The following is a 25,621-nucleotide window of genomic DNA, read 5'->3' on the forward strand; positions in this document are numbered from 1 at the left end:
TGTGAACAAGAGACTGCAGACAAAGGCCACAGTCATTTTATTACCCTTTTCTTAACTCTCTTCATCAGTCTATACCTGAGTGCTAATTCTTCTTCCTTGTCATAATTATTCTTTGTTGGCAGTAACACATTTAAAAACAAAGCCCAATAACTTCTAATTTGGTCACCTTATTACAGATTTGCAGCCATTGTTTTATTAGCATCCTTGTGATTGACTAATATGCCCTTCATCACAGAAACCAGATTTCAAGTTCAAGCTTGCTTGTAGGAATTCAGTGTGTGAGAGTTCAACTATTTTAAATGGTCATGCCTCCTCCATCTGTGGTAATAAACTGATAAGTTTTACTAAAATGCATCACTGTGGGCTAGTCTTTCGGATGGAAAAGTACTGTTCAGTCATATGCTATGCTTCTAGTCAGCAGGAAAGAAAACTAGGTCAAATAAAAGTAATGCTAATTAGGAACTTACAATGAGCTGTGGACTAAAAATTTAAAAATCAGGAAAATGTATTCCAAAAAGTTACACTTCTGAATTAAAATAATTGAGATGAAAGTAGCATAATAAGTTTGTTAGAATGAATTTGTGAATTTTAAATAACTGCATAACAGACTTGCAAATTATTTAATCGGACAAAGTTGTTTTGTGGTATTTAGCTCATTAGTTTCTCGCCAAGCCGAGTGGTTTACAACTGCCTTCTCCAACAAGGTACTCCCTAAATGCTTTGGACTTCAACTCCCATTATCCCTCATTGGCCATGCTAACCAATGTTGGTGTAGCCCAAATTATCTGGAGGACACCAGATATGGGGAAGCTGATTTACAGAGAGGGCAGTCGAGGAAAAGATGGAGTTGACCCTAGGTGACTTGAGCACCTATTACTTTTTATATTAAAAAGCATGAGTGTCAAATGTTTGTGGTGCTCACACATTTCATCACGGATAGCAGTCTTCAGCGCAGCATTTACCTGTGCTGTCTTGCAGTTGTTGCTTCCTGGATGATATAGGATGACCTAACCTCTGAAGCCACCAAAGGCTGAGAGTCCCTAAAGACATTGAGCAGCATTGCAGCTTTCTACTAGGTGATTTGTCAGTGGCAGAATGTGGTAGCTGAGGTTTAGCCTAGGCCTCCCTAGTTCACATTTCTAGAGGAAAACTCTAGAAGGCAGGGCTCAGGGTACCACTTGGCTCTGAGGTCCCAATATTTCCAGTACTTCCCTTGGTCCCTACGGTACAATTGAGGACCCATCTTCATTTCAAGATAAACAAGAAAACATGGGTCTTTTCCAGTCTGTACTCTCAAATACAGATTTTCTACTACCTTAGAACCAACAACCTAAGCATGCGCAACCTCAAAACAAAACACTTTATATGCTTGGCAGGGAGCTGCATCCAATCCTGACTCTCTGCTGAGTCTTCCTATATGATAGATAATGTTTCCAAACTTGTTAATCACAAAGCTTGCATTTTTAGGTGTATACCTACAGGATTTTCTAAAACAGTATACTAGAAGTGCAATGTGTAATCTCAGTGATAGTCCTTAGATTTATTAAGGTTTAATGGCATAACTTCCATGAGCTTGCGAGTTCACAAACTGAATCCTGGGAGCCCTGCATCCCAAAACATTGCTGCCTGCCTTCAACCTGTGGGTGGAACCAAGACCCAATCTGCTGACCTTTCATTGGGAATGGAAAACTGCCATTCAGGTAGGTACAATCGTACTTCCTAAGATTTTGTTTGTTTTTTTCCAACAGATATTGATGAATGCCAAAATGGGCATGTGTGTCAACAAAATGCAGATTGCATCAACACACCAGGAAGCTACCGCTGTGATTGCAAACCTGGTTATCGGTTCACACCAGTCGGTCGGTGTGTTGGTAAGTACTACCAGCCAGTGTACCTTACTGCGAAATTCATGGCGACACTGATTTATTTTTATTGTTAATATTAAATGCATTGGTCATTTTTTCTTTGCCACGGCAACTTAAAGGGACTTTAAAAAGTTGCCTTTTTGCAAAGACATGTACTAATAGCATGTGATGGAGGAGACTCTTGAGACTGCAAGATCAAACCTATCCATTCTGAAGGAAATCAGCCCTGAGTGCTCACTGGAAGGACAGATCCTGAAGCTGAGGCTCCAATACTTTGTCCACCTCACGAGAAGAGAAGACTCCCTGGAAAAGACCCTGATGTTGAGAACGATTGAGGGAACAAGGAGAAGAGGATGACAGAGAACGAGATGGTTGGACAGTGTTCTCGAAGCTACCAGCATGAGTTTGACCAAACTACGGGAGGCAGTGGAAGACAGGAGTGCCTGACATGCTCTGGTCCATGGGGGCACGAAGAGTCGGACACGACTAAATGACTAAACAACAACAAAGAGTACCAGAATATCTTCTTTAAATGCAATGTATTATATTTTGTCCATGAGTGGACAATTTTTTTCTCTCTTATGAAGATGCCGGAGAAACTTTTTTTAAAAATCGCGTGTTTTCTGTTCTGGAAACCTCAAGAACAATCTAGCCATCACAGTTGCTATTTCTTTTGCTAAGTGTACTACAAGCACGTTCTTTAGTGCAAGCAGTTTTAGGCCCTTTTGTACAAGTGCTTTGATCCTGCACATTTGAAGGCTTAGTTTAATTTATTAAATTTATGACTTCAGACAACAGAAAGGTGTCTCAGAGCAATTTACAAAAAAAGTAAATTACGAAATTGCATCATAAATGATCAGTAAGAGCTGTACAAATGTGCTAGATGCGTTCATCCAAAATCGCCAAAAACAAGGATAATCCACCCCATCCAAAAAAAGAAGGAATGCCAAAAACAGCAGCTTAATGCCACACCATTCCCAGATGCCTGGGAAAATAAAACTATTTTTGCCTGGTGCTGAAAATATGACAGAGTTAGCACCAGGCAAGCTTCCTTGTGAAGGGAATTCCATAATTAGAGGGATGCCACAGAAAAGGTCTGTTTTATTGTTGTATCCCTCCAAATATCTCTAAACACAGAGAAGGACCTCAAAGTCCAACAGACAGACCACTTCTAATTCTTCTGCCCCATTTCATTCTCAGGGCAACTAGCAATCTCCAAGGCTGCTGTCAACCTCTTTTTATCTCAGATAACAGCAACATGAAGTAGAATTAATGAAATTTCAATTATATGAGACATTGTTTCTGCCCCCTCCCAACCCCAAATGAGTTGTATTGAATGTTAAACATACTCAGAGGAGACCCATTGAAATTAATGGCCATGACCAGCTTAGGTCTATCAATTTAAATGGATCTGTTTCAAGTAGAACTGAGCTACACGCAACCCTATGTGTACAAAGATCGGTGTATGTTTCTGAATAACACCGCCATTAGAAAGGACTTTAGCAGTATTTTCCTGGGCTGTTTTTGTTCCACATAGTTGGGTTTTTCGGAAGAGCACCTTTTCCTAAAGTACATGTTTACATTGTTTATAAGGCCTTTGTGGGGAAAGGGTGTAGACACAGAAGTGAAATTTCACTCTGAGAATAAATGTCTTGTTTTGCTTGGTTACATGCAGTCACTTAGAGTGTGCTTTACATAATTGTTCTTGAAAGGCCTTCACAGAAACAGAAACAGGAAAATCCAGGGCAGCTGCTGATATGAGCAACAATGCCCCAATGTATGTTGGCACAAATATTACTTCCCTGAATTTTGCTCTGGCTTTCATAGGAAGAGAAAATAAGATGTAATGTTTGCCAGTCGATAAGAGAGTCATTTTAAGTAACACACACTGGAAAAGGTATAATACGTTGTTTGTGGCTGCATAAATCCTTAACCTTCCAAATTCACACTTCTCTGAATTCTGCAATCCTGTTCTCCAACCAAGTAATTTGTACAAAATTGAACATGCTAGGTAAAATGTGCATATATTAATAAAAATAATATATACACAATGCATTATATTAGGGGAAGTTGCTCGCAAAAATGTATATATTGCATATAAAATGTATATATTAGGAGAAATTCACACTAAAATGTTGATGAATTTTTATGATGACTAAAAAAAAAAAAAAGAATTTGCAAACTGATGTGGACAGCTGACAAGTTTGGGAAAATAAGAAACTAAGAGAAACTAAAATTGACAGATTCAGCCATCCATAGTAGCAAGTCCAAATCTTTCTCCTTTGAAGGAGGGTCTTGATTCCACATTCGGTTATTTTATGTATCCAGTTAAAGTATCTCAGATGAGAGAACTGGAAAAAGACTCATATTTGTCCATCAGAGTAGGAAACACTGAGCTAAACGGAGGAATAGGTAGGTTTAGTTTAGGGCAACTTCATATAGTTACGTGGTTCCCAAGCAGTAATTTTTGAAACTTCTGTTATTTTCAGACCGCAATGAGTGTCTAGAGGTACCCAATATTTGTAGTCATGGAGAATGCCAAGACATAGAGGGAGGTTACATCTGCCGTTGCCACACTGGATTCAAAACCAATGGAGACCAAACTATGTGTATGGGTACGTATGAAACTACATTTTCACCTTTCTGAGTTGTAAGAGGAAAGCTCTGTTTTGGGCCTTAATTAATCAAGGGAACAAGTTTCTCCATATCAGTTCATTACATTCCTGCAGTGCAGGGGTTAGACTAGATAACTCTTGGGGGCCCTTCCAACTCTGTGATGCTATGAGATGGCCGCACAGTATATTGACTGATAGCATAGGAAGTCTATTTTGGGGGTACCCCTGTGGTCCTGAATAGCTCTGCTCCCCAACCCCCTCATATTAACTTGGATGGTGGGTGTTGGTGGCTTTGTGTTTCTTTTGAGTTATGTAATAATAATAATAATAATAATAATAATAATAATAATAATAATAGTTGTTGTTGTTGTTGTTGTTATTTATACCCCGCCCTTCCCGGTTCAGAAAACCTGGCACAGGGCAGCTAAGAACAAATTTAAAACACGTAATTGATGCAACAAAAAACAGCATAAAATACAGTATAAAACATGAATAACAATAAATTCAGAATTCAAAAATTAATTTAGGGGGGAAATCCATCCAATAAACATTAGATGATCACCAGGGCTAGCTGGCTAAATCAGTCCTATTTGGGCCAGCGAGGAGACCAGGGGAGAATGAGCTGTGGGATCCCAGAGTGAGTAATTTTCATAAAAAGGGGAGGGGGAGGGAAGGAAGGGGAATAAAAGATCAGGCTAAGTTCAAATTGAAAGCCAGGCCCTGCAGAAGGAAGTTAAATCCTGCAGGGCCCTGGTCTCATGGGACAGAGCAATCCACCAGGTCGAAGCCATCACTGAGAAGGCCCTGGTCCTGGTGGAGGATAATCTGACTTCCTTAGGGCCTGGGACCTCTAAACTATGATTATTCATGGACCTTAAGGTCCTCTGTGGGGCATACAAGGAGAGGTGGTCCCGTAAATACGAGGGCCCTAAGCCACAAAGGGCTTTAAAGGTCAAAACCAGCACTGCCTTGCACTTTCTGATTTTCTCATTTTTGTTCACAGATATCAACGAATGTGAACGAGACCCGTGTGGAAATGGCACGTGTATGAACACAGTTGGTTCTTTCAACTGCCGCTGTCATACAGGATTCATCCTTTCTCACAATAATGACTGCATAGGTAAGGAAGCCAAGAAGCCAACTGAGTCTCTTCGGGGTTTTGCACGTTGCAACCATAGTAGTCACTAGGCCACTTGAGAGGGGCGAGAAAGGCAGCAATCAACATTGATGGTGTCATGTTATGGTGCTGTATTGGCCTTGTGAGCGGGCAGAAAAGACTGAGATGGAGCTTCTAAGCTGGAAATAACCCCCATCACATGCTCCTGCACTTACCTAGCACAGAACTGGGTGAGAAAGGAGCTAGAGTTGGGTGGATTAATCTGCGTAGATTACCAGCTGTGTGGGCTCCTGCATAGGATTACCTGAGTGTGTAATTATGTATAATGAAATAGTAAAGGTAAAGGGACCCCTGACCATTAGGTCCAGTCGTGGCCGACTCTGGGGTTGCGACGCTCATCTCGCTTTATTGGCTGAGGGAGCCGGCGTACAGCTTCCGGGTCATGTGGCCAGCATGACTAAGCCACTTCTGGAGAACCAGAGCAGTGCACGGAAACGCCATTTACCTTCCCACCGGAGCGGTACCTATTTATCTACTTGAAATAGGGTGCTACTAAATATCGTGATATAATACACCAGAAAATAGACAAATACTTGAGGTCTTTAGTAGCATTTCCAATCCTTTGAGGATTGCCTCCCGCACAATAGGAGAACAACAAACCCCTGTGTTGCAAACTTAACACAACAAACAATACAAGCAACACGCAGACCAGTATACCAGATAGCACTGTAATTCTTATTGCATAATATACATGATTTAGTAACAAAAACAAGTGCACATATTTTGTTTTTGTTACTAAATCATGTATATTATGCAATAAGAATTACAGGGCTATCTAGTATACTGGTCTGTGTGTTGCTTGTATTGTTTGTCCTGCACAATAGGAGACAGAACAACTTAGCTTATTGTCTGCTCCCCTTGAGAGGTTCTGAACCTCCAGGCTGGCGCTGCCTTATGTCAAGGAAGCAGGTTCCTGTAGGAACTCTGCAGAGTTCACCTGCTTAGGCTTCTGGAACTGGAATTTATGGTAAGCCAGTTTTTATGCTGCTAGTTTCTAAGACAAAAAAAACCCATGCCATCCGCAGAGCAGCACTGAAACAAGCATAGGCAACATTTGCTGTCCTCTGAATATGGTCATTCTGGTTCTGATTTGTGACATGTTCCCATCCACAACCGAGGATGAATTTGCAAGCTCTTCAAACTGGAATCAGGAATCCCTTTCTTGAGGGACAGAGGCAGCATCTGGAGAGTCTGGTATTAGAGGGAGAAATAGCAAGTGTACCGCTATAACCTGTGATGTTGGTGTGAACCCTATTTTAATAAGTATGGCTGTTTTCAGTCTCCTGGATGTTATACTGAAAATTATTTAGTTCCCTTGAGTGTGAAGGAGTGAGCCAGAAGCAGTGGATTATTGTGATCATGTGACACAGGAAGGGTCATGTGACACAGATTGGACTTCATTAGCCAGCTCCCGGGGCTCTGACCTAGTTCCTTTCTCCTGCCTTGATTTGCTCTTGCTTTTCTTGATCTTTTGTCTTAGTTGGAAATTGGCTCCCAGTTATTTTCCCCCAGCTCCTGTTTACATTTTTCTTCATCTCTTTTGTATTTCTCCTGTTTGTCTGTTTTTGTTTTTCTAAGATCCCTTTCTGAATCGTTCCCTTTCGCCTCCTTCTGTTTCTGTTATTTTCCTGTCTGCTTGAGCTGCCAATAGGGGGAAAGGATTTGTACAAGGAGAAGCAATAAAGGGTGGGGGTGGGGTGTTCTAATGAACTCTCCTTTCATAATTCCTCTATGGAGTGCAATAACACTGACCAGTCCCTGCTTTCTGAGGAGCTCCACCCTGACTGGGAGAATCCACTTTGCTCCCCATCCACCCCAGCAGCCAGCATTATAAGCAGTTGCCGTGGCATGGCCAAGAGAGACCCAGGACTATGGAGATTGCAGGAGGTCTCTCCCTTCCCATTGCAAGCTAACACTGGCTACCTTTGGGGTTCTCTTGTGGCTGGAATGGAACACAGCTTGTCAGTGTATGCACACTTGACTCCACCTTTAAATTTCAGTGCCTGCCATAATTTGCACTGCAGTCCTTCAGATGGATATGTAGAAAAGCAGCAGCAGCAACAACAACAACAACAATAATAATAATTTATTATTTATACCCCGCCCATCTGGCTGAGTTTCCCCAGCCACTCTGAGCGGCTCCCAATCAAGTGATAAAAACAGTACAGCGTTAAATATTAAATACTTCCCTGAACAGGGCTGCCTTCAGATGTCTTTTAAAGATAGGATAGCTGTTTATTTCCTTCACATCTGAAGGGAGGGTGTTCCACAGGGTGGGCACCACTACTGAGAAGGCCCTCTGTCTGGTTCCCTGTAACCTCACTTCTCGCAATGAGGGAACCGCCAGAAGGCCCTCGGCGCTGGATCTCAGTGTCCAGGCTGAACGATGGGGGTGGAGATGCTCCTTCAGGTATACAGGACCAAGGCCGTTTAGGGCTTTAAAGGTCAGCACCAACACTTTGAATTGTGCTCGGAAACGTACTGGGAGCCAATGCAGATCTCTCAGGACCGGTGTTACGTGGTCCCAGCGGCCACTCCCAGTCACCAGTCTAGCTGCTGCATTCTGGATTAATTGCAGTTTCCAGGTCACCTTCAAAGGTAGCCCCATGTAGAGCGCATTGCAGTAGTCCAAGTGGCTGGAGATTATGTCCAAGGGCTGGACATTAGATACTGGGGGCCTGTGGGAGCTTAATTCAGTAATAATGGTCATTTTGGAAGAGTCGAGGGTTTTCTGTCAAAATATGGCATAGTCATTTGGGTGATGGTGGTGGCGGCAATCGCATTTTGTAACCACCAAAAGGTGTTTTTTTGCGCCTGCCCTCCCACACTGAATATACCTGGCACCTGGAGGTTAGGCTCTCTGCTTTTTATTCGATTAAGACTGCAAGAAGAGAGGGGCTTTTTTCCATTTCATTCAAGGATCTGCCAAAATCTGACTGTGCCTTCTCATTTCAAGTAAATGAGACTATTGGACAGCTCAACACTTCTATGCTACCTTGCAAACTGATGGGTTGGCTTAAGATGCTTTTAGTTGCTGCTGCAGTTGCTGCTTTGTTCTCTAATGCTGAGGCCCTTTTCACCAGTCCTGGCATTTATTTCTTCCTGCCTTCGGAGGAAATTTATGTTTCCCCCTTTACTCACGTTTTCTATTTCTGTATGCTTGCTTCATGCTCTGGGACCTACTCTGCTATGGGCAGAAGTTGGGCAGAGGCTAGCCTGGATGGTGGGGGCTAATAGCTACTCGTTCTCCCTGTCTTATTTCTGCACATTCCCCAGAAAGAACATTTACAGTAAGTAACCTGAGTTGAGTTTACTTAATATTTGTATTCTGCTTTTCCAGCAACAAATGTTGAGCTCAATGCAGCTCACAAAAAGCATCACTGAGAGTTTTTTAAAAAAACTTGAACATTGTAAACAAACCGAATAGCATATAAAGCAAATGACAACAGATTCATCAAAGCAATAATAGAATTCAATAAAGTAGTAGAAAATTCTGTTCTGTTCCCTCCCTCTCCCTTTTTTTTTTTGTTTCTCTCCCCTAACTCTCGCTTTTCTTATCTTTTTCTCCTTTTAGATATTGATGAATGCGCCACTGGAAATGGAAATCTGTGCAGAAATGGCAAATGTGTCAACAATGTGGGGTCTTTCCAGTGTATCTGCAATGAAGGTTATGAGATGCCAAGAGATGGAAGGATCTGTATTGGTATGTCATGAACGTAACAGCAGCTTTTGAGTGCCATGTTTTGTTCTATATGGTAGGAGTTAGCTGGCAATGTTTCTATGTGTGGAAGACATACAGAGTGGTTTTTTTTGCTGTGATCACAGATCTTTATAGAAACCAGTACACTGTAGAATGCGGTTGATTATCTTCTTGAAATGTGCCCTTCACATTATTAAGCACATATGTATTATTTACAGGTACGTAGTCATGTTGGTCTGCCGTAGTCAAAACAAAATAAAATAAATGAAATGAAATGAAAAAATAATAAAAAAATCCTTCCAGAAGCACCTTAGAGACCAACTAAGTTAGTTATTGGTACGAGCTTTCGTGTGCATGCACACTTCTTCAGATTATTTGTTAAACTTACACACTAGGGCATTAGGGAATTTGGTCATAACAAAAGTACAGTGGTACCTTGGCTCTCAAACTTAATCCGTTCCGGAAGTCCATTCCAGAACCAAAGCGTTCCAAAACCAAGGCGCACTTTTCCATAGAAAGTAATACAAAATGGATTAATCTGTTGCAGACTTTTAAAAACAACCCCTAAAGCAGCAATTTAACATGAATTTTACTATCTAACGAGACCATTGATTCATAAATTGAATGCAATAAACAATGTACTGTAGTCACACAATCAATCAATCAATCAATCAATAGCTGAACTTGGTTCCACACAGTCACAAAAAAGAGCTGCAAAAACAAAAATGCAAAATAAATAGCAAAAACAGACAGACCTCGGCATAACACTCAAAACGGAAGTGTGGCACTCAAAACGGAAGCGTAACACTGAAAACAGAGCATGTTCGGCTTCCGAAAAAAGTTCGCAAACCGGAACACTTACTTCTGGGTTTGTAGTGTTTGGGTTCGAAGTTGTTTGAGTACCAAGGCGTTTGAGAACCAAGGTACCACTGTAATATCATCAATCCTTTTTGAGTTTTACAAATATCTTGCAACTTCAACTTTTCTAACCATAATACTTTAGGACATTTATCAAGTTGAGGTAAAAAGGACACAAGCACCATCTTTGATCAAATTGCTTAATGGAAGTTAATGATCCCTCATCTTTCCTGATAGTAACTAGGCCCTTGCCCTAGTATGTACACTGTTTAAGAAACTGAATCTTCTCCCTTTTTTAATTTTGAAATTTAATGTAAGCTTTTTAATAAAACGAGCAGGATTAGGACACATGAAAACCAATGATTGCTTTGTTTATATCTTCTTGCAGATATCAATGAGTGTGCATTGGATCCTGGCAAATGTTCACCTGGTACATGTCAAAATCTGGATGGCTCTTACAGATGTATCTGCCCCCCTGGATACATCCTACAAGATGACAACTGTAATGGTATGTGAAGATAATTCATGCACCACAATAAAATTTTAGATAAAAAAAGGACAAGTGTGAAATACCTTGTAGGGCAAAAAGTTACAGCAGCTTTTTTGGAGGGTTCATGAGCAAAAAGAGTCACAAATGATTGGTATATTTTCTCACATATTAATAAAAGATCAGACTTAGGGGGAGGGGAACCAAAACATGATACCATAAGTTGGCCAGGAGCTCTATGGTAATCCATGGCATTTTCCTTAGTGTCTTTTAATTTAAGATTACCAGACGTCCCCATTTCCTGGGGACAGTCCCCGGATTTATAAATCAGTCGCCATACAAAATGCATTGAAGATGAAAAGTGTCCCTGGATTCTTTGAAAAAAATCTGGTAACCTTGTTTTAATTAATTGCCCAAGTGAGAACAGATTCAGGTAACTTGTTTTGGATAGTGGCTGATTAGGGCTCCCTCCAGAGGGTTTTGCCACCTCCTTCTTTCCCTATATCAGTTTTGTGCTTCCACCTGCAAAGAAGGCAGAAAAATGTCAGTGGGCAGGGGGCTTTTCACTTCACTATTCCTAGTCCAGGGTATATAAGCTATGGTCCCCTTCACATGCCACCCACAGTGCCATGGGAACTGCTAGATCGTGTTGTGATATCACACTGCTGGTTGGTGAATGGACCCAGTGTGTCCTGCCCACATGCTAAATGCCCATGCTTCTCAGAAGTATGAGATTGCACCATGGAGAGAAGTGACTCCCATGCCCTATGGGTGTGTGTGAATGGGGCTTATTGCCGTTGGCTATTTTCTGAGTCATGCAGAGTGAAACAGCGGTTTCACCCTCAAAGCCCTAGTGATGAAGTAGACGCCGCACACAAGACTTTGAAGAGGACTCTTTACTTGTGGGATGGCAACTATTATAAGCAGTATCCTACAGTCCAGTGCAGTGTGTTTCACTCTCTTGAGCCCAAGAGAGGGTCTTCTTTCTCCTAAAAGTCCTTTGAAACAGTCTATAAATAATAGTGTGTCTGTCCTCACCAACCCCTCTGGACACAGAGTTTCCACACAGCAAAATAACCTCCAACTCCCACTCCTCCTGTCACTATCTAAGACACACACACACACACACACACACACACACACACACTGTTAAAGGGAGTTAACAAATTAACATGTCAATGATTCAGCATTTCTCTGACCTTAATCAGAGTCACAAGATTTTGCAGCTGTTACATTACGTTACATAGGTTTTCTTTTCCCCAGCACAATTCATTCTTTGTGAAATACATTTTCTAACAAATACAGTACCAGTACAAATACTAACAACTGCCGACCCCTATACCAACTCCCTGAAGCACCACAGTGGGGTTTGCTGTGTAGTGCAAGACACTGGCTTTATTATATATTTTCTTGTTCATGGCTCAGTTTTGTAGCACTAAAATATAAATCTCTTGCAGATATTGATGAGTGTACTGAAGAGGCAGAGATCTGTGTCTTGGGCACATGCAACAATACTCCAGGAAGCTTCACTTGCCAGTGCCCTGAAGGGTTTGTAGTGTCTTCAACAGGACGTAGATGTCAAGGTAAGCTTCTCTCTTATCTTTAGTAGTTATTTTGTTTAGAACGGATGCTGCACTTCTGACGCGGCCTGTAAACTCTGGAGTTTAGTCACAACTCTTTTGTGGAAGAAGAGTGCAACTGGACCTTCCCTCTGCCTTTCGCACTTGCAGCTAGTAGAAGGAAAGCAATGACTCTTTCCAGGAACTTCAGGACTGTTGACTCCACCTCAAAATTCTGGCAGTAGTGCAGCCATGCTTGGGGCTAGCTGCCTTTGATTCCTTCTTCCCACAGAGAGCATGATTAATTCTGCCTAGAACAAGCATTTATCAGAATTCCAAAACCACTCTGTGGTTTGGCCTCCTTTGCTTGGGTGAAAAAGAGAGAGAGAGAGGAGGAGGAGGAGGAGTGTTTGTGGTATAATTTTTGTAGCTGTATAAATTAGATACGTCTTACATCTTTTATACTTGCGGCTTTAGCCTTGCCCTGTTGAAACTGCTACTCCCCTAAAGAAAGCTGTTAAAAAGAACTTCATGGGAACTTTGCTCAAGGAATCTGCGATTTCCTCTTTTATTCAGAGGCCCTTGATATGACTTGCTGTTTTATTCCGTGGAAGTATGGGAAGAATGATGTGCAAGAAGTGAGCCAACTGGAGCATAGAGTTGGAAGGGGCCTTGTAGGCCAACTGACCCAACTCCATTGCTCAGGGCAGGAAAGCCACAGCTAGCATCTCCAACAGATGGCTGCCCAGCCTCTGCTTGAAGACCTCCAGCAAAAAAAAGAGCACTCCACCCCTTTGTGTAATTGTTTCCATCATAAAGTTTCTCTTAACATCAATAAGTCTCTCCACCCCCATGCTCTGTTGAAAGCTACCTGCCTACAACTTGCATTAGTTCTCTTCTGTGTATTTGAATATGTTATTTGGTTTCTTCTATGCAATAGCATTTGAGAGTGCTGTCATGCCAAGTACAGTGGTACCTCGGGTTAAGTACTTAATTCGTTCTGGAGGTCGGTTCTTAACCTGAAACTGTTCTTAACCTGAAGCACCACTTTAGCTAATGGGGCCTCCTGCTGCTGCCGGAGCACAATTTCTGTTCTCATCCTGAAGCAAAGTTCTTAACCTGAAGCACTATTTCTGGGTTAGCAGAGTCTGTAACCTGAAGCGTATGTAACCCGAGGTACCACTGTAGTAGTTCCAGTCTTCATTAGCTGTAGTAGTCAAAAATAACAATAAATAACCACAAAGACCCATTGCTGCTACAGGAACAATTTCTTCCATTTTGCCCCTTTGAGACATATTCTTTTCTAAACTAAGTATGGATATCTGTTAATCCAAGTTGACAGGGAAAGTTTTCTACCTTGAGCCTTCTAAAACTAATCATTTCGTTTTGTTCAAAGAACATTTTAAAAAGTGGCCAGCCTATCTGAAACCCCCTGCTTCCACCCTCTGCCTCAATATCGAGTTCTTTACACAGTCTATAAAGTTCTTAAAACTTTTGTGGTCCATTTTTGACACTAGCTGCATGCATTTTTTAAAAAAAAGTTCTAGTGACACCCTGCCCCCAACTTGTTATTGTCTCTGCCTCTGAACTTAAGAGAGCAAAGGGATTGCAACAGATGTACAAATTACCTTTAATTGATTTATTATTGCTAGCAAATATTTGCTTGTAGTATGTTCCTGGGTTAGGGAATGGAATGGCCTTTTAATTAATTTATTTCTGTTAATTATTAAATTTCTATACCTCCCTTTATATGAGGATCACAGGGCAGTTTACAATATAAAAAACACAAAAAAATACACAACATAGTAACAAACAAAAGCAATACCCACCCAGTTTAAAAGGGTGTGTGTGTGGAGAGAGAGAGAAAATGAGTGGTAGTCTTTGTGTATTAAATTTTAAATTACCTTACACTTCCTTCGGTATCTTGAAAAAAGCCACTTCGCAGTAATGATAATTATTTTGTTAAACAGGAAAATCATTAGTTAATTTAAAATACATAATTGTGGCTGATTGTCTCAGGGTAAATAGTCATGGAGGTTTTCTTCCTTCCTTATTGAAATATTTTTTATAAATCCTGGGATGTTGCTCCTGTGAATCTCCAGCAAAACTGGGTGAGCAGCTGGTTTTGCAGCTGACACTCAGACTGTTCTTTTGCCAGCAAGAGAAGCTGCCAGCTGTCTGTCTGTTAGATGCTTCCGGTTTCCGTTCTGCTCCAGTGCTTAGATTACTCGGCTGGAATAACACAGTGTGGTGATACAAAACCAATAATGCTTTTTCTGAACACCAGGCAGTTGTCCAAACACATCTGAAAGGAGAAAAGGACAGGTCTGAGAATGACCACTCCAATATTCTTTTTCTGGGTTACTTTGATCTGAACAAATTAAACAAATAGCAAGGAATTAAATAAGAGATATCAATGGATGCTTTCGTGTGCCTGCCTTTTGTGTTCTATAAGTCAGTTCTCCAAATAAGTCCCCCCAGAATAATAATAATAATAATAATAATAATAATAATAATAATAATAATGAGGCTGAGCATGGTCTACTGTGCCTTAGCCAAGAGGAATGGAGTTGTGGTTCGAGGACCCGACCACCGCGAAGTGAAATGAAGACACAAGGACACGTGATATAAGGTTGATGGGCTAGAAAAGGCCACAACTTTATTGATTACAGCAATGAAAAGGTATTGGCTTAGGAATTGGATCGCGAAACAAGTGGGTTTATTCACCAGGGGTTCATCACCTGTTGATGCTAATCCAACTATAGGCTCACCCCTGCTGTCACCGAGGGTCGTGCCAAGGCCTCCCGCCAAGCAGGCATCGGACGGAATACACGACCCCCAGATTCCTTTAACGGAATACCCCTAAAATTGAAGGCATAGGCGATGGCCACACCTAGCACTTCGACACACCACAACACATTATTCCAATGCCTAACCTACCCACCAATACCACAAAAGTTGTGACGATTGCTACGAGGTAGGCGAAAAAACCAAAAAGCCTAATGCCAAATGGAAAAACTCCTACCAGGCCCCCTAGACAACCAGGGCGACCAACCTAAGGTCCATAGCAAGGCCAATGACCTAAGCCCTAACTAAAAGGGAGTGGAGGGTGGGTGACTCGCGATGGGGCGACGATGAGGAATGAGGCCAGGGAGAGGCTGGCGCTGCAGCAAAAGGCTGCTGAACACGCCCCCTCTGCGGCACCTGGTTGGGTGGCCACCGGGGGCGTGAGCGCCAGCCAGGTGAGCTGGAGGCAGGGGGCCACGCCCCCTGCTGGGCGGTGCTCGGGCTCCCGACCACAACCACTCCCCTCTCTTTCAGGGAGGAGAGTCTTTACTTGGACCCTGCTGCTTCTCCCTGTCCAATGAGAGCTACAGAATATATTTCCCCTCCTCTGTTATTTATATTCAGTAGCACCTTTTTTCTGCCTCTCTTGACATGCTAGTGAATAATCCTTTAGTCACAGACAGGCTGTTGCTCATGAAGAGGCTTCTCTTCTGGCTCAAAAGAACTAGCCTCTTCCACACCAGGGCTGTTGTCTCCCAATGGCTCCTCTTCCAACTCAGCCTTCTGTCTGGTTCCAGCACCTTTGTTATGGACCCTGTTTCCATATTTGGGGACTTTGGCAAGGTGGGAATGCTCACTGAGCCTCCATAGTAGTACAGTTGTACCTTGGTTCTCGAACGCCTTGGTACTCGTACGTTTTGGCTCCCGAACGCTGAAAACCCGGAAGTGAGTGTTCCAGTTTGTGAACATTTTTTGGAAGCCGAATGTCCGACGCGGCTTCTGTGGCTTCCGATTGGCTGCAGGAAGCTCCTGCAGCCAATCTGACGCAGTGCCTTGGTTTTTGAACGTTTTCAGAAGTCGAATAGACTTCTGGAATGGATTCCGTTTGAGAACCAAGGTACGACTGTACATTGAAAGCCTGAAAAAGAAGAAACACCTCTTACAATTAAAAAACCCCCCAACTCCCCTCCTTGTTTGCCTTGAGAAAATTTGTAGCCTGCCCCAAGAAGTAAAACTGTGATTCTACTTTATATAAGGTATTTTATGCTACAGTTCTCTCCAGTTTGGTCTGGTGTGTTGAATGTTCCAATTGAAAGGACCTTTCAGGTATGTCAGTCACTACAGCAAAATTAGAACCAGCTTTTAATTGGAAACTTCATACTGTTCCAGCTGTTGGAGATGGATTGTTAAAATTCTGGAATGCTGCAAAAAAAGAAAAAAGAGTATAACTCGTTTGCTTAATGAGAACCAGAAAATACTGGCTAGGATTTGTTGATTGATTATGTAATTAAATGGTGTTCCTTCATCATATCTTGGAATTAATATTTACAGTATGCTTTTTCAGATAATTATTTTCATTGATTTAGCACTATTCGTTGTTTGCCTTTTTATACCATTTTATCATAAATTATGTACAAGTGAAAAGATGCTAAATAATAAATAATATTTAGTCAGTCGACGCCCTTAGGCCTTGCACACATCTTGTTTTCTGCTCAAATACGGAATCAGAGGTATATACTTCATTAATTTATAGGTACCGTAACTGCAAGCATTAAGTATGGATAACTCAATTATATTAAAGCATTACAGTGGTGCCCCGCAAGACGAATGCCTCGCAAGACGGAAAACTCGCTAGACGAAAGAGTTTTCCGTTTTGGAGGTGCTTCGCAAAACGAATTTCCTATGGGCTTGCTTCGCAAGACGACAATGTCTTGCGAGTTCCTGCTGGTTTTTTCCCCTCCCCCCTTTTTCTAAGCCGCTAAGCCGCTTATCAGCTGATCCGATCAGCAGATAAGCCTCTAATAGCGCTAATCCGCTAATCCGTCAATGGGCTTGCTTCGCAAGACGAAAAAACCGCTAGACGAAGAGAATCACAGAACGGATCCTTTTCGTCTTGCGAGGCACCACTGTACCATATATTTCCTGTATGGTATCATGAGAACAGAAGACTGTCAGATAAATACCATAGAAACATAGTATGTGCACAATAGTACCAAGATCACCAGCTTATGTATTGATCAAAACTTACTATTCTATTTATGTGTTCATCAACAACTTACCTGATTTTTTTTAGTACCTTCAACTGGATTGTGTTTTTTTTTAAAATACCTTAATATATACCATGTTTTTATTTGTTTAGATTTGAGAGTAAGCTTCTGCTTTACTAAATTTGAAGATGGGAAATGTTCGGCTCCTAAATCCAGAAACCATTCTAAGCAAGAGTGCTGCTGCAATATGAACGGAGAAGGGTGGGGTGACCCATGTGAACTGTGTCCAGGTGATGGAGAAGGTATATATAAACATTTCTCAATGGTTGTTGCAATGCCTACTCCTAAGAGAAATTAGAAATGAACAATTTCAACAGAAACATGGAATAGTAATGGAGATAGGAGACATTTGTAAAGTTGTTACCTCATCTTTAGGTACAAGATAACATTGAATTCGTATCTGCAGCTCATTTACTAGCAGAACAGGTTTCACTTTCCTATCTGGATATAGGCAGTGCCTCTGGAATGCGTAGAAAGACAGTTAGGGCCTCCTCACATAATGGGTTAAATCCAGACATGCCCTTCCATATGTGGTAGGCGCTTTTCACTCAGTGAAATCTGTTTTTTACCTCACAGTAGAGCGTTGTGCAAGGAAAACAAAAGATAAGTCAAAGGTGGTTGTCTGCTGGCTCAAGTGAAAGCATGAGACCTGTCACAGAGCCATTCTATCATAGCGCTGCATAAACTGTTATGTAGGCAATTTGCAGAATAGTACTACAGAATGTTTTCCTTACATTTGTGGATCTTTGGATCCAGGTCTTCTGAACAATGGCGAGCAGCTTGTGGCCTGTGGGCTATATAGGGCCTCCTGATTAATTTCACAAGATGTGAGTCTGGTCTTGCTCTCTGCACCACTTCTCTGGGAATTTCCTCCCCCAAACTCTTGCCCCCCTCCCCTGCACCTGTTATCACCTGTTTGGAAGTTACAGAAGAACCTTGGAAAGTGTTCTCTTAGTGCCAATTAATTGATAGGCATGCTGCCAGTGTTCCTTCCTAGCTGTCGCCTGATGTCAAAGATGGCCCATGGAAGGATCCATGCTGGCCAGATCAATTTCATCACCTATGATGTAGGACATTTGCCCCTGAGGGAATTCAGCCCTCAGCAGGGGGCGGGCAGGGAGGGAGGGAAGCCTTCCCAATTCCCTGCTTTAGAAGATTTTCATCAAGGTTGTGAACATTTTAATGTATCAGATGACAAATAAAAGTTGCTACATTAAGCAGGTTTGTTCTTCTGATTTGACTTATAGAAGCTTATCGTCAGATTTGCCCATTCGGAACCGGCATGCTGGTTGGTCCTCTTGGCGAACCAATTGGTAAGTAATTAGTGCTTGGAGTATTATTGCATTTGAGAGGTTTTCTCTCTGCTTTTGTTTGAGAATGTCCCTTTTCTGTTCTTTGCAGTTGCTGTGCAGTTCTATTTATTTTTCAAAATGTACCATATTTTTCGCTCTATTAGATGCACCAGACCATAAGACACACCTAGTTTTTGGAGGAGGAAAACAAGAAAAAAATATATTCTGAATCTCAGAAGCCAGAACAACAAGAGGGATTGCTGCGCAGTGAAAGCAGCGATCCCTCTTGCTGTTCTGGCTTCTGGGATAGCTGCGCAGCCTGCATTCGCTCCATAAGACGCACACACATTTCCTCTTGCAAAGCTCAAAGCAATCTCAGTGAACGTTTAAGAGTCTCATTTTGGAGCTGGTTTCCTGGCCTTTCTCTGCCAGAGGAAATGTTTGACACTCTGCGCAATGTCATGAGAGGATGGAGTGAGCACTTCTCTGCTCGGTTCTTTTCTCCTCTCTGTGACAACAGCAGCTCTAAAAAGATACCTCTAAAGATTCCCTCCTCAAAAAAGAGAGAAATGAACTTCAAGCAAATGCCAGGGGGGAAATTGCCTCCTTGGCTTACAGCACTGAGAGACCACTTGTGCTGCCCCACCAGATGCTACTGGTTATAGGATAGCACCCCTGCTATTTATATAGCTTTGTTCCTATGCCTGGCACTTTGTAGTGAATGAAAGAACAGGTCCCTGCCCCAGGGGTGTTACAACCTAGAACAACAGGGAGAACAGAAAGTTGAGGGAACTTGGGGGAGGGGTGCACAGTTGGAGGGGGAGAGCAAGAGAACGAAAGCGAAGGAACTGTACGAAGATCTGAAGGAGGAGGGAGAAGAAAATGGATAAAGATACCTGAAAGAAGGAGGGAAAGGGACATAAATTTACAGTACTGTAAAAGTGGTAGCATAGTCCTGTGCCTGTTTACTCTGGAGAGAGCCCCACTGCATTCAGTGTGGCTTACTTCCAGGGAAGAGTACATGGGATTGCAGCATAAAAGAAGCATTACAGAAGTTGATGTTCACTGACGTTGTGCCACATACCCAACGCTGGCTTCAAGTTGGATAATTTGTGTGCAGGAAGGTAGTGGTGGTCGTTCACAGTAAAAACCGTTAAATAATTTGTGAAGTGTTTGCCTGTATTTAATTTATAAGAGAAAGAAAAATTGTTTACATACATTAAGAGTCAAATGTTATTGCCACTCTGTCCATAACTGTGAACTATGTACAGTGCAGAAGCACCTATCTTTTCATCTTGTATTTATGGACGATAAATCAACCACTCCTCGCCTCGCATTTATTAACAATAGAATGCAATTCCGCACAGGATTCATCAGTAAATGTTTCTTTTCCTTTTCTGCTTGGTTAATTTTGGGGCTAAGATGCGGATGAGTGTAAGGATCCAGATAGATGTAAGAATGGGCAGTGTATCAACACAGACGGCTCCTACCGCTGCGAGTGCCCATTTGGTTACAACCTTCAAGGAACTGAATGCATAGGTAAGTCATGGCACAAGTATTTATTCTGCTGTTGGAATTCCTAAGCTGCCAGGTCACAAGTATAAGTAAATCCAATGCAAAATGCATTTTGCTGTTCTCAAATGAATATTTGGGTAGGTGTGTGCTTGCAGAAAATGAGGTCCACTTGTGCATCAGGACCTTTCCCTCTTCTCGTCCCCACAAACTCCCCTCAATATTTTCTGAGTTTCCTCCTAAACCTCCAGAGCAGATTTAGGGGACACAGTGGGAGGAGAGGTAGAAAAGTCTCCTTGCATCAGCAGACCCAGTTCTGCACGCATAACAATTTAATTGAATCCTGTCCTCTGTGAATCTCAAGATCTGGCAGGTTGCTGGAGTTGCAGGCTTCAGACTCTTTTATGACATACTGTGCATTTGTTTTTCATGTTTCCAGATGCTGATGAATGCTCTGTAGGAAACCCATGTGGAAACGGAACTTGTACGAATATTATTGGAAGTTTCGAATGTTCTTGCGAGGAAGGGTTTGAGCCAGGACCGATGGTGACATGCGAAGGTGAGTGCCATTGACTCCTTCCAGAAAGGACTGAGTCGGCTTCTTCAGAAGGCATGCTCAGTCCTGACATCCATGCTTTTCAGCAGGCTGTTGTTCTCATTAGTGAGAAGGAGTGAAATAACCAAGTAGTGAGTAAGTCCAATATTTTGTTCTAGGCATAGGGCAAAGCCACAGCTGCGTGAGTTTAGAATGAAATAAAGACAGCAGATTCATGAGTTGAAAGGAGGAAAAAGGAAAAAGTGCAAGTTGAGTATAGGGATTTCTTCATATTTTTAATAATAATAGTAATAATATTTTTTTATTTATACCCCACCCTCCCCAGCCAAGACCAGGCTCAGGGTGGCTAACAACCAATAATAAAAACAAGTTGAATGAATACAACTTAAAAACAAGATTAAAATACATTAAAATATTAAAATGCAGCCTCATCACAGGAGGAGAAAGGAAAAAGAAAAAAGAAAGAGGGGGAGGGTATCAAATTGGCTCCAAGCCAAAGGCCAGGTGGAACAGCTCTGTCTTACAGGCCCTGTGGAAAGAAATCAGATCCCACAGGGCCCTGGTCTCAAGAGACAGAGCATTCCACCAGGCCGGAGCCAGTGTTGAGAAGTGTTTTAGTCCTTAATGGTACTAATAGGCATACTCTGAGGAGCTTGATTGGGATTTGGACTCAGTTAATAGCTCCCCCACCCACCCACCCCAAGCCCAGTTCCAAAATTCAGAAACTCAATTGCCTTTCTGATGACATCTCAGATTAATGAGCCCCAAACATCCTCTGTTACCACCCAAACACATTCGCAAGCTCCCATCAGTCTCTTTCTTTTACTCCAAACTAAACTTTTCAGTGGTAATTGCGGCCTTTCTGCAGGGACTCTGAGACATATAGCTTTGCAGCATTCATGAGTACTCAGGAACATCAGACACCCTGGAAATGGCATCTCTCAAGGCTCCTTTTATCTGGGATGCTGTAATATGCATGCTTACATCAGTATCCCAATTTGTATATGAAACCTCCAGGAACCTGATTTCCATGAGTATGCAAAATCTTGGTTTATCTTCTGAGGCATAGAATAACACCTTGGGGAAATGACTTGAGGTTGTATCCAGCACTTGTCCTACTCTGAGTAGAACCAAGATCATATATAGGACCAATTCTTTTGACAATATATTTACATTGGTATCATCAAAAATATTCAGTAGCAATAATTTCGGACAACAAGCAATAGTTTCTTTAGTAATATTTGTCATTTCTGTCAAAATTAAATCTCAAAAATCTTGCACCAACTGATAATCCCACTGTAAATGCTAATACGCAGTGCTTTTTTTCTAGAAAAATAAGGTGCTAGACTTATTAAGTTTTCAAATTGTGATGTGTTTTTACATGTTCTTTAATAGGAGCCTGGTGATACGACCATAGGAATTTTGCGTGTGTGTGTGTGTGTGTGTGTGTGTGAGAGAGAGAGAGAGAGAGAGAGAGAGAGATGAGTGAGGATAGATATAATGTTTGGGCAAAGACAATCTTAAGAAAGCAGAGATGCAGAAAAAAATAAAAATGAGTAGCATCAATACCTTGCAAGTTTGAAAACTTACTGGGTGCCCTAGATGGTTGAAGGGCACATTGAGCCAGGAGAAAGGTACAGCATGAGCCCAAATCCATGCTTTTCTGAAAAGGATTAAGAAGAAGGGAGCCCTTAAGGTCCCTTGGTAGAAACATTAAAATCTGTTTTGTTTCTTAATTGCAGCAGAGTAGGCATAAAGGAGTAAAGCCATTTTTAGGTGCTTTTTTAAAAAAATAATTGTTTATTTTGGATCTGGTTTTTATGTTTGTTTATACAGATGTAAATGAATGTGCACAGAATCCTCTTCTTTGTGCCTTCCGATGTGTGAACACGTTTGGATCATATGAATGCAAATGTCCTGCAGGCTACGTCCTCAGAGAAGACAAGCGAATGTGCAAAGGTAGGGTTCCTGGAAATTCTGTTAATTATACAATACTGTCAGTCAAAGTCTCCTCTCGGGGGGCGGGGGGTGAAGATTAATTACTTTCACCTTCCAGACCTGTTTTGGCATAATCATAAAAAGTTTCTTCTTAAAAGCAGAGTAGAATACTAATACATTACATACATACATACATACATACATACATACATTTCGCTTATATCCCAGCTTTCCTCCAAGAAGCTCAGTGTGATATAAATATTTCTCCCCTACCCTGTTTTCAAAAAACCTGGATCATTAGTACCACTGATAAACAAATATTGTGAGAGTGTCTTTGAGATGGCCACACCCCACAAATAAATCTGATCTAAAGAGAGGAGTGTAACTACCTCTGTTCAGATTCAGCGGCATAAAAATGATAACACAGAGCTTGAACACAGATTATCCGCTTTTTTCTGATCTACACACTTATTCCCAAAAGGTTACAGAGACAGAGTCACTGGTTGTTCTTACATTTTTGCTTTTTGAAAAGTAAGAATGAGCTATTTTGATCTTTCACCAACCTTCTGCCAACGATGCATATATCTTTCAGATCAGAATGAGTGTGAAAATGGAATTCACGACTGTGATTCAAAGCAAATGATCTGCAAAAACCTGATAGGCACATACATGTGCATATGTGGGCCAGGATTTCAGCGCAGACCAGATGGTGAAGGCTGCATGGGTAAGTGACGATGAATCTCCTAGAAATTCTAATGTCAGATGGTGATTTCAGATTAATGTCTAGGTAGAAACATGACTTAACTATAATAGATTCCGGAATTTTTTTTCTGTCTGGCTATATAGAGACAGGGATTAGAACCAAGCAAAAATAGTTAAAATAAAATAAAATAGGGACGCAGGTGGCGCTGTGGGTTAAACCACAGAGCCAGGGACTTGCAGATCAGAAGGTTGGCAGTTCGAATCCCTGCGATGGGGTGAGCTCCCGTTGCTCGGTCCCTGCTCCTGCCAACCTAGCAGTTCAAAAGCACGTCAAAGTACAAGTAGATAAATAGGTACCGCTCCAGCGGGAAGGTAAACGGCGTTTCCGTGCGCTGCTCTGGTTCGCCAGAAGTGGTTTAGTCATGCTGGCCACATGACCCGGAAGCTGTACGCCGGCTCCCTCAGCCAATAAAGCGAGATGAGCGCCGCAACCCCAGAGTCAGTCACGACTGGACCTAATGGTCAGGGGTCCCTTTACCTTTAAAATAGTTAGACTAACTAAAGCAACAGGACTTAAGTTATGACTACCTATCCCAGTGATTTCAGTGGGACCTAAGAGCAACTAATACAGCACATAGTGTTTAATGAAGCCTAAATGACCAGTTTCTGTAATTGGATTTCCAGAGGATAATTCCTCGTAAATGCAAATATTATGCATGGTTGGTTCATATTTCTGATTTGTTCTTGCTATACTTGTGAACATGTCATCCTTTGATACTTGGGTAGCAGGCCACTCAAGAAATCACAATTGAAAAGTGTACCCAGAGCTTGGGTGACACTTCCTCTCCCATGTGAGTGATCTGTCATTTAGCATGAACCGTAGGGTTTTTCCATACTTCTGCTTGTCTCCTGCCAAAAAGCACAGGCCTGAGTGGTTTTCTGCTTGCTCTGTGCTTTCTAGGCACAGGTCCCAGTGGGTTTGCACTTTCTTCCAAAAAAATCTGCTCTTTAGCACTAAATCAGAACAAACAGCAGTCTGTGGAAAACCCAATTGCCATTTGTTCCGATTCAGCACTAAAGATTGGATTTCCCTGGGGGGGAAAGTGGAGGCGTAGGATAAACCCTTAGCTTAGTTTATTGTCCTTACAGTGTGGAAAGAAGCATGTAAAGCACAACAGTGCAGTGCCTAGTAAAGCTCGTAAGAGCAGAAAATATGTATTGTAATGTGCCATGAAAGCACCAGAGAATAAGTTAAGATCCTTAGCCATCCAAGGGCAAAACTAGATTAAGTGCTGGAAATCTGCAGCTGAATCTACCATATCTCTTCATATTACTTTGAATAATATGGTAGTGTGTTAAGTCCGCTCACCCTCTTGGTGCTGTGGCATTGCGGGACAGCAAAGGCTCCTCCAAGGCGAGGGATCTCAGGATCAGCATCCTGTCCGGATAGGAGGCGTGGGCATAGCCCGCGCCACCTGTCAGGAGCCAGATCCTAGCCTGCACTCAGGATTGGCAAATGGGGATGCAGGCTTGGATACGGGCTGGACCAAGGGGCAGAGCTGACAGAGCAGGAAGGCTTCCTTCAGGTCCGCTCCCTGGCTCCTCCTCCAGGCCCGCACCTGGAGCCCTTACCTTTGTCAGTTTCCCCACCCTCCCTTGGTTCAAGCTGCTGGTCAATGACCTTGCTGTGGCTACGGTGGTTGCCATATTTTGGGGCCGGGTAGGAATTTGTCCACCAGGCAAATTGGCTCCAGTGGTTTTGCCTACCTCCTGGGAATCATCACAACTAGGTTGTGCATTGGGGCAATCCTTGTCATGGATGGAGGGGAGGTTGTACTCTCTGCCTGCACCTCCAGACGCTGGGGTATCCTGTTAAAGGGGTCTGGGGGGAGTTGCCATGTCCTCACACCCAGTTGGGGACCATGGCCAATGATGCTCCCCTAGACAGTGGTCCCTGTGGGGGTCACCCTATTTGATGTAAGCCTTGGGAACCCCTGCTCAGATTGACCTGTGCGTCACTTCTGGCAGACGGACCAGAAGTATTTTGATTGCCCCATGCCCAAGCCAAACCTCTTTCATCTGTATTCAATAAAGTTGTGGCCTGTTTCGATCCAAACAAGTCTCAGTTGTCTTTTAATTTTCAGAGGGTTGGGGAATTGGGGAGCATGACATCTGGGCCTGGGATTGATCCAGTTCAGCCGCCACCCATCTGCTTTTAAAATAAATTAAAAGAGATAAGAGATCTGACCACAGATTGTCAATAATTCATCTGGTTTGACCCTAAGATAATAAAGCATCAATACATA

General features: G+C 42.2%; 2 protein-coding genes across 4 annotated transcripts in view; both read left to right on the plus strand.

The window, feature by feature from the left end:
- Window positions 1–25,621, plus strand: part of LOC310693470 (NAD(P) transhydrogenase, mitochondrial-like) — a 963,907-nt gene that overhangs the window by 681,816 nt on the left and 256,470 nt on the right. The window lies entirely within an intron of this gene.
- Window positions 1–25,621, plus strand: part of FBN1 (fibrillin 1) — a 216,377-nt gene that overhangs the window by 172,482 nt on the left and 18,274 nt on the right. For all 3 annotated transcript variants that reach the window (XM_083475467.1, XM_083475469.1, XM_083475468.1), the window contains exons 45-56: window positions 1,749–1,871; window positions 4,355–4,480; window positions 5,484–5,600; window positions 9,232–9,360; window positions 10,604–10,723; window positions 12,160–12,285; window positions 17,408–17,557; window positions 18,563–18,628; window positions 20,030–20,146; window positions 20,559–20,678; window positions 22,512–22,634; window positions 23,206–23,337. In XM_083475467.1, the coding sequence (XP_083331593.1) occupies window positions 1,749–1,871; window positions 4,355–4,480; window positions 5,484–5,600; window positions 9,232–9,360; window positions 10,604–10,723; window positions 12,160–12,285; window positions 17,408–17,557; window positions 18,563–18,628; window positions 20,030–20,146; window positions 20,559–20,678; window positions 22,512–22,634; window positions 23,206–23,337 (1,449 nt within the window). The remainder of the gene's footprint in view (window positions 1–1,748; window positions 1,872–4,354; window positions 4,481–5,483; window positions 5,601–9,231; window positions 9,361–10,603; window positions 10,724–12,159; window positions 12,286–17,407; window positions 17,558–18,562; window positions 18,629–20,029; window positions 20,147–20,558; window positions 20,679–22,511; window positions 22,635–23,205; window positions 23,338–25,621) is intronic.

This window comes from Podarcis liolepis (genome assembly GCF_965112155.1).
Source record: "Podarcis liolepis genome assembly, chromosome: 14".
Classification (NCBI taxonomy): domain Eukaryota; kingdom Metazoa; phylum Chordata; class Lepidosauria; order Squamata; family Lacertidae; genus Podarcis; species Podarcis liolepis.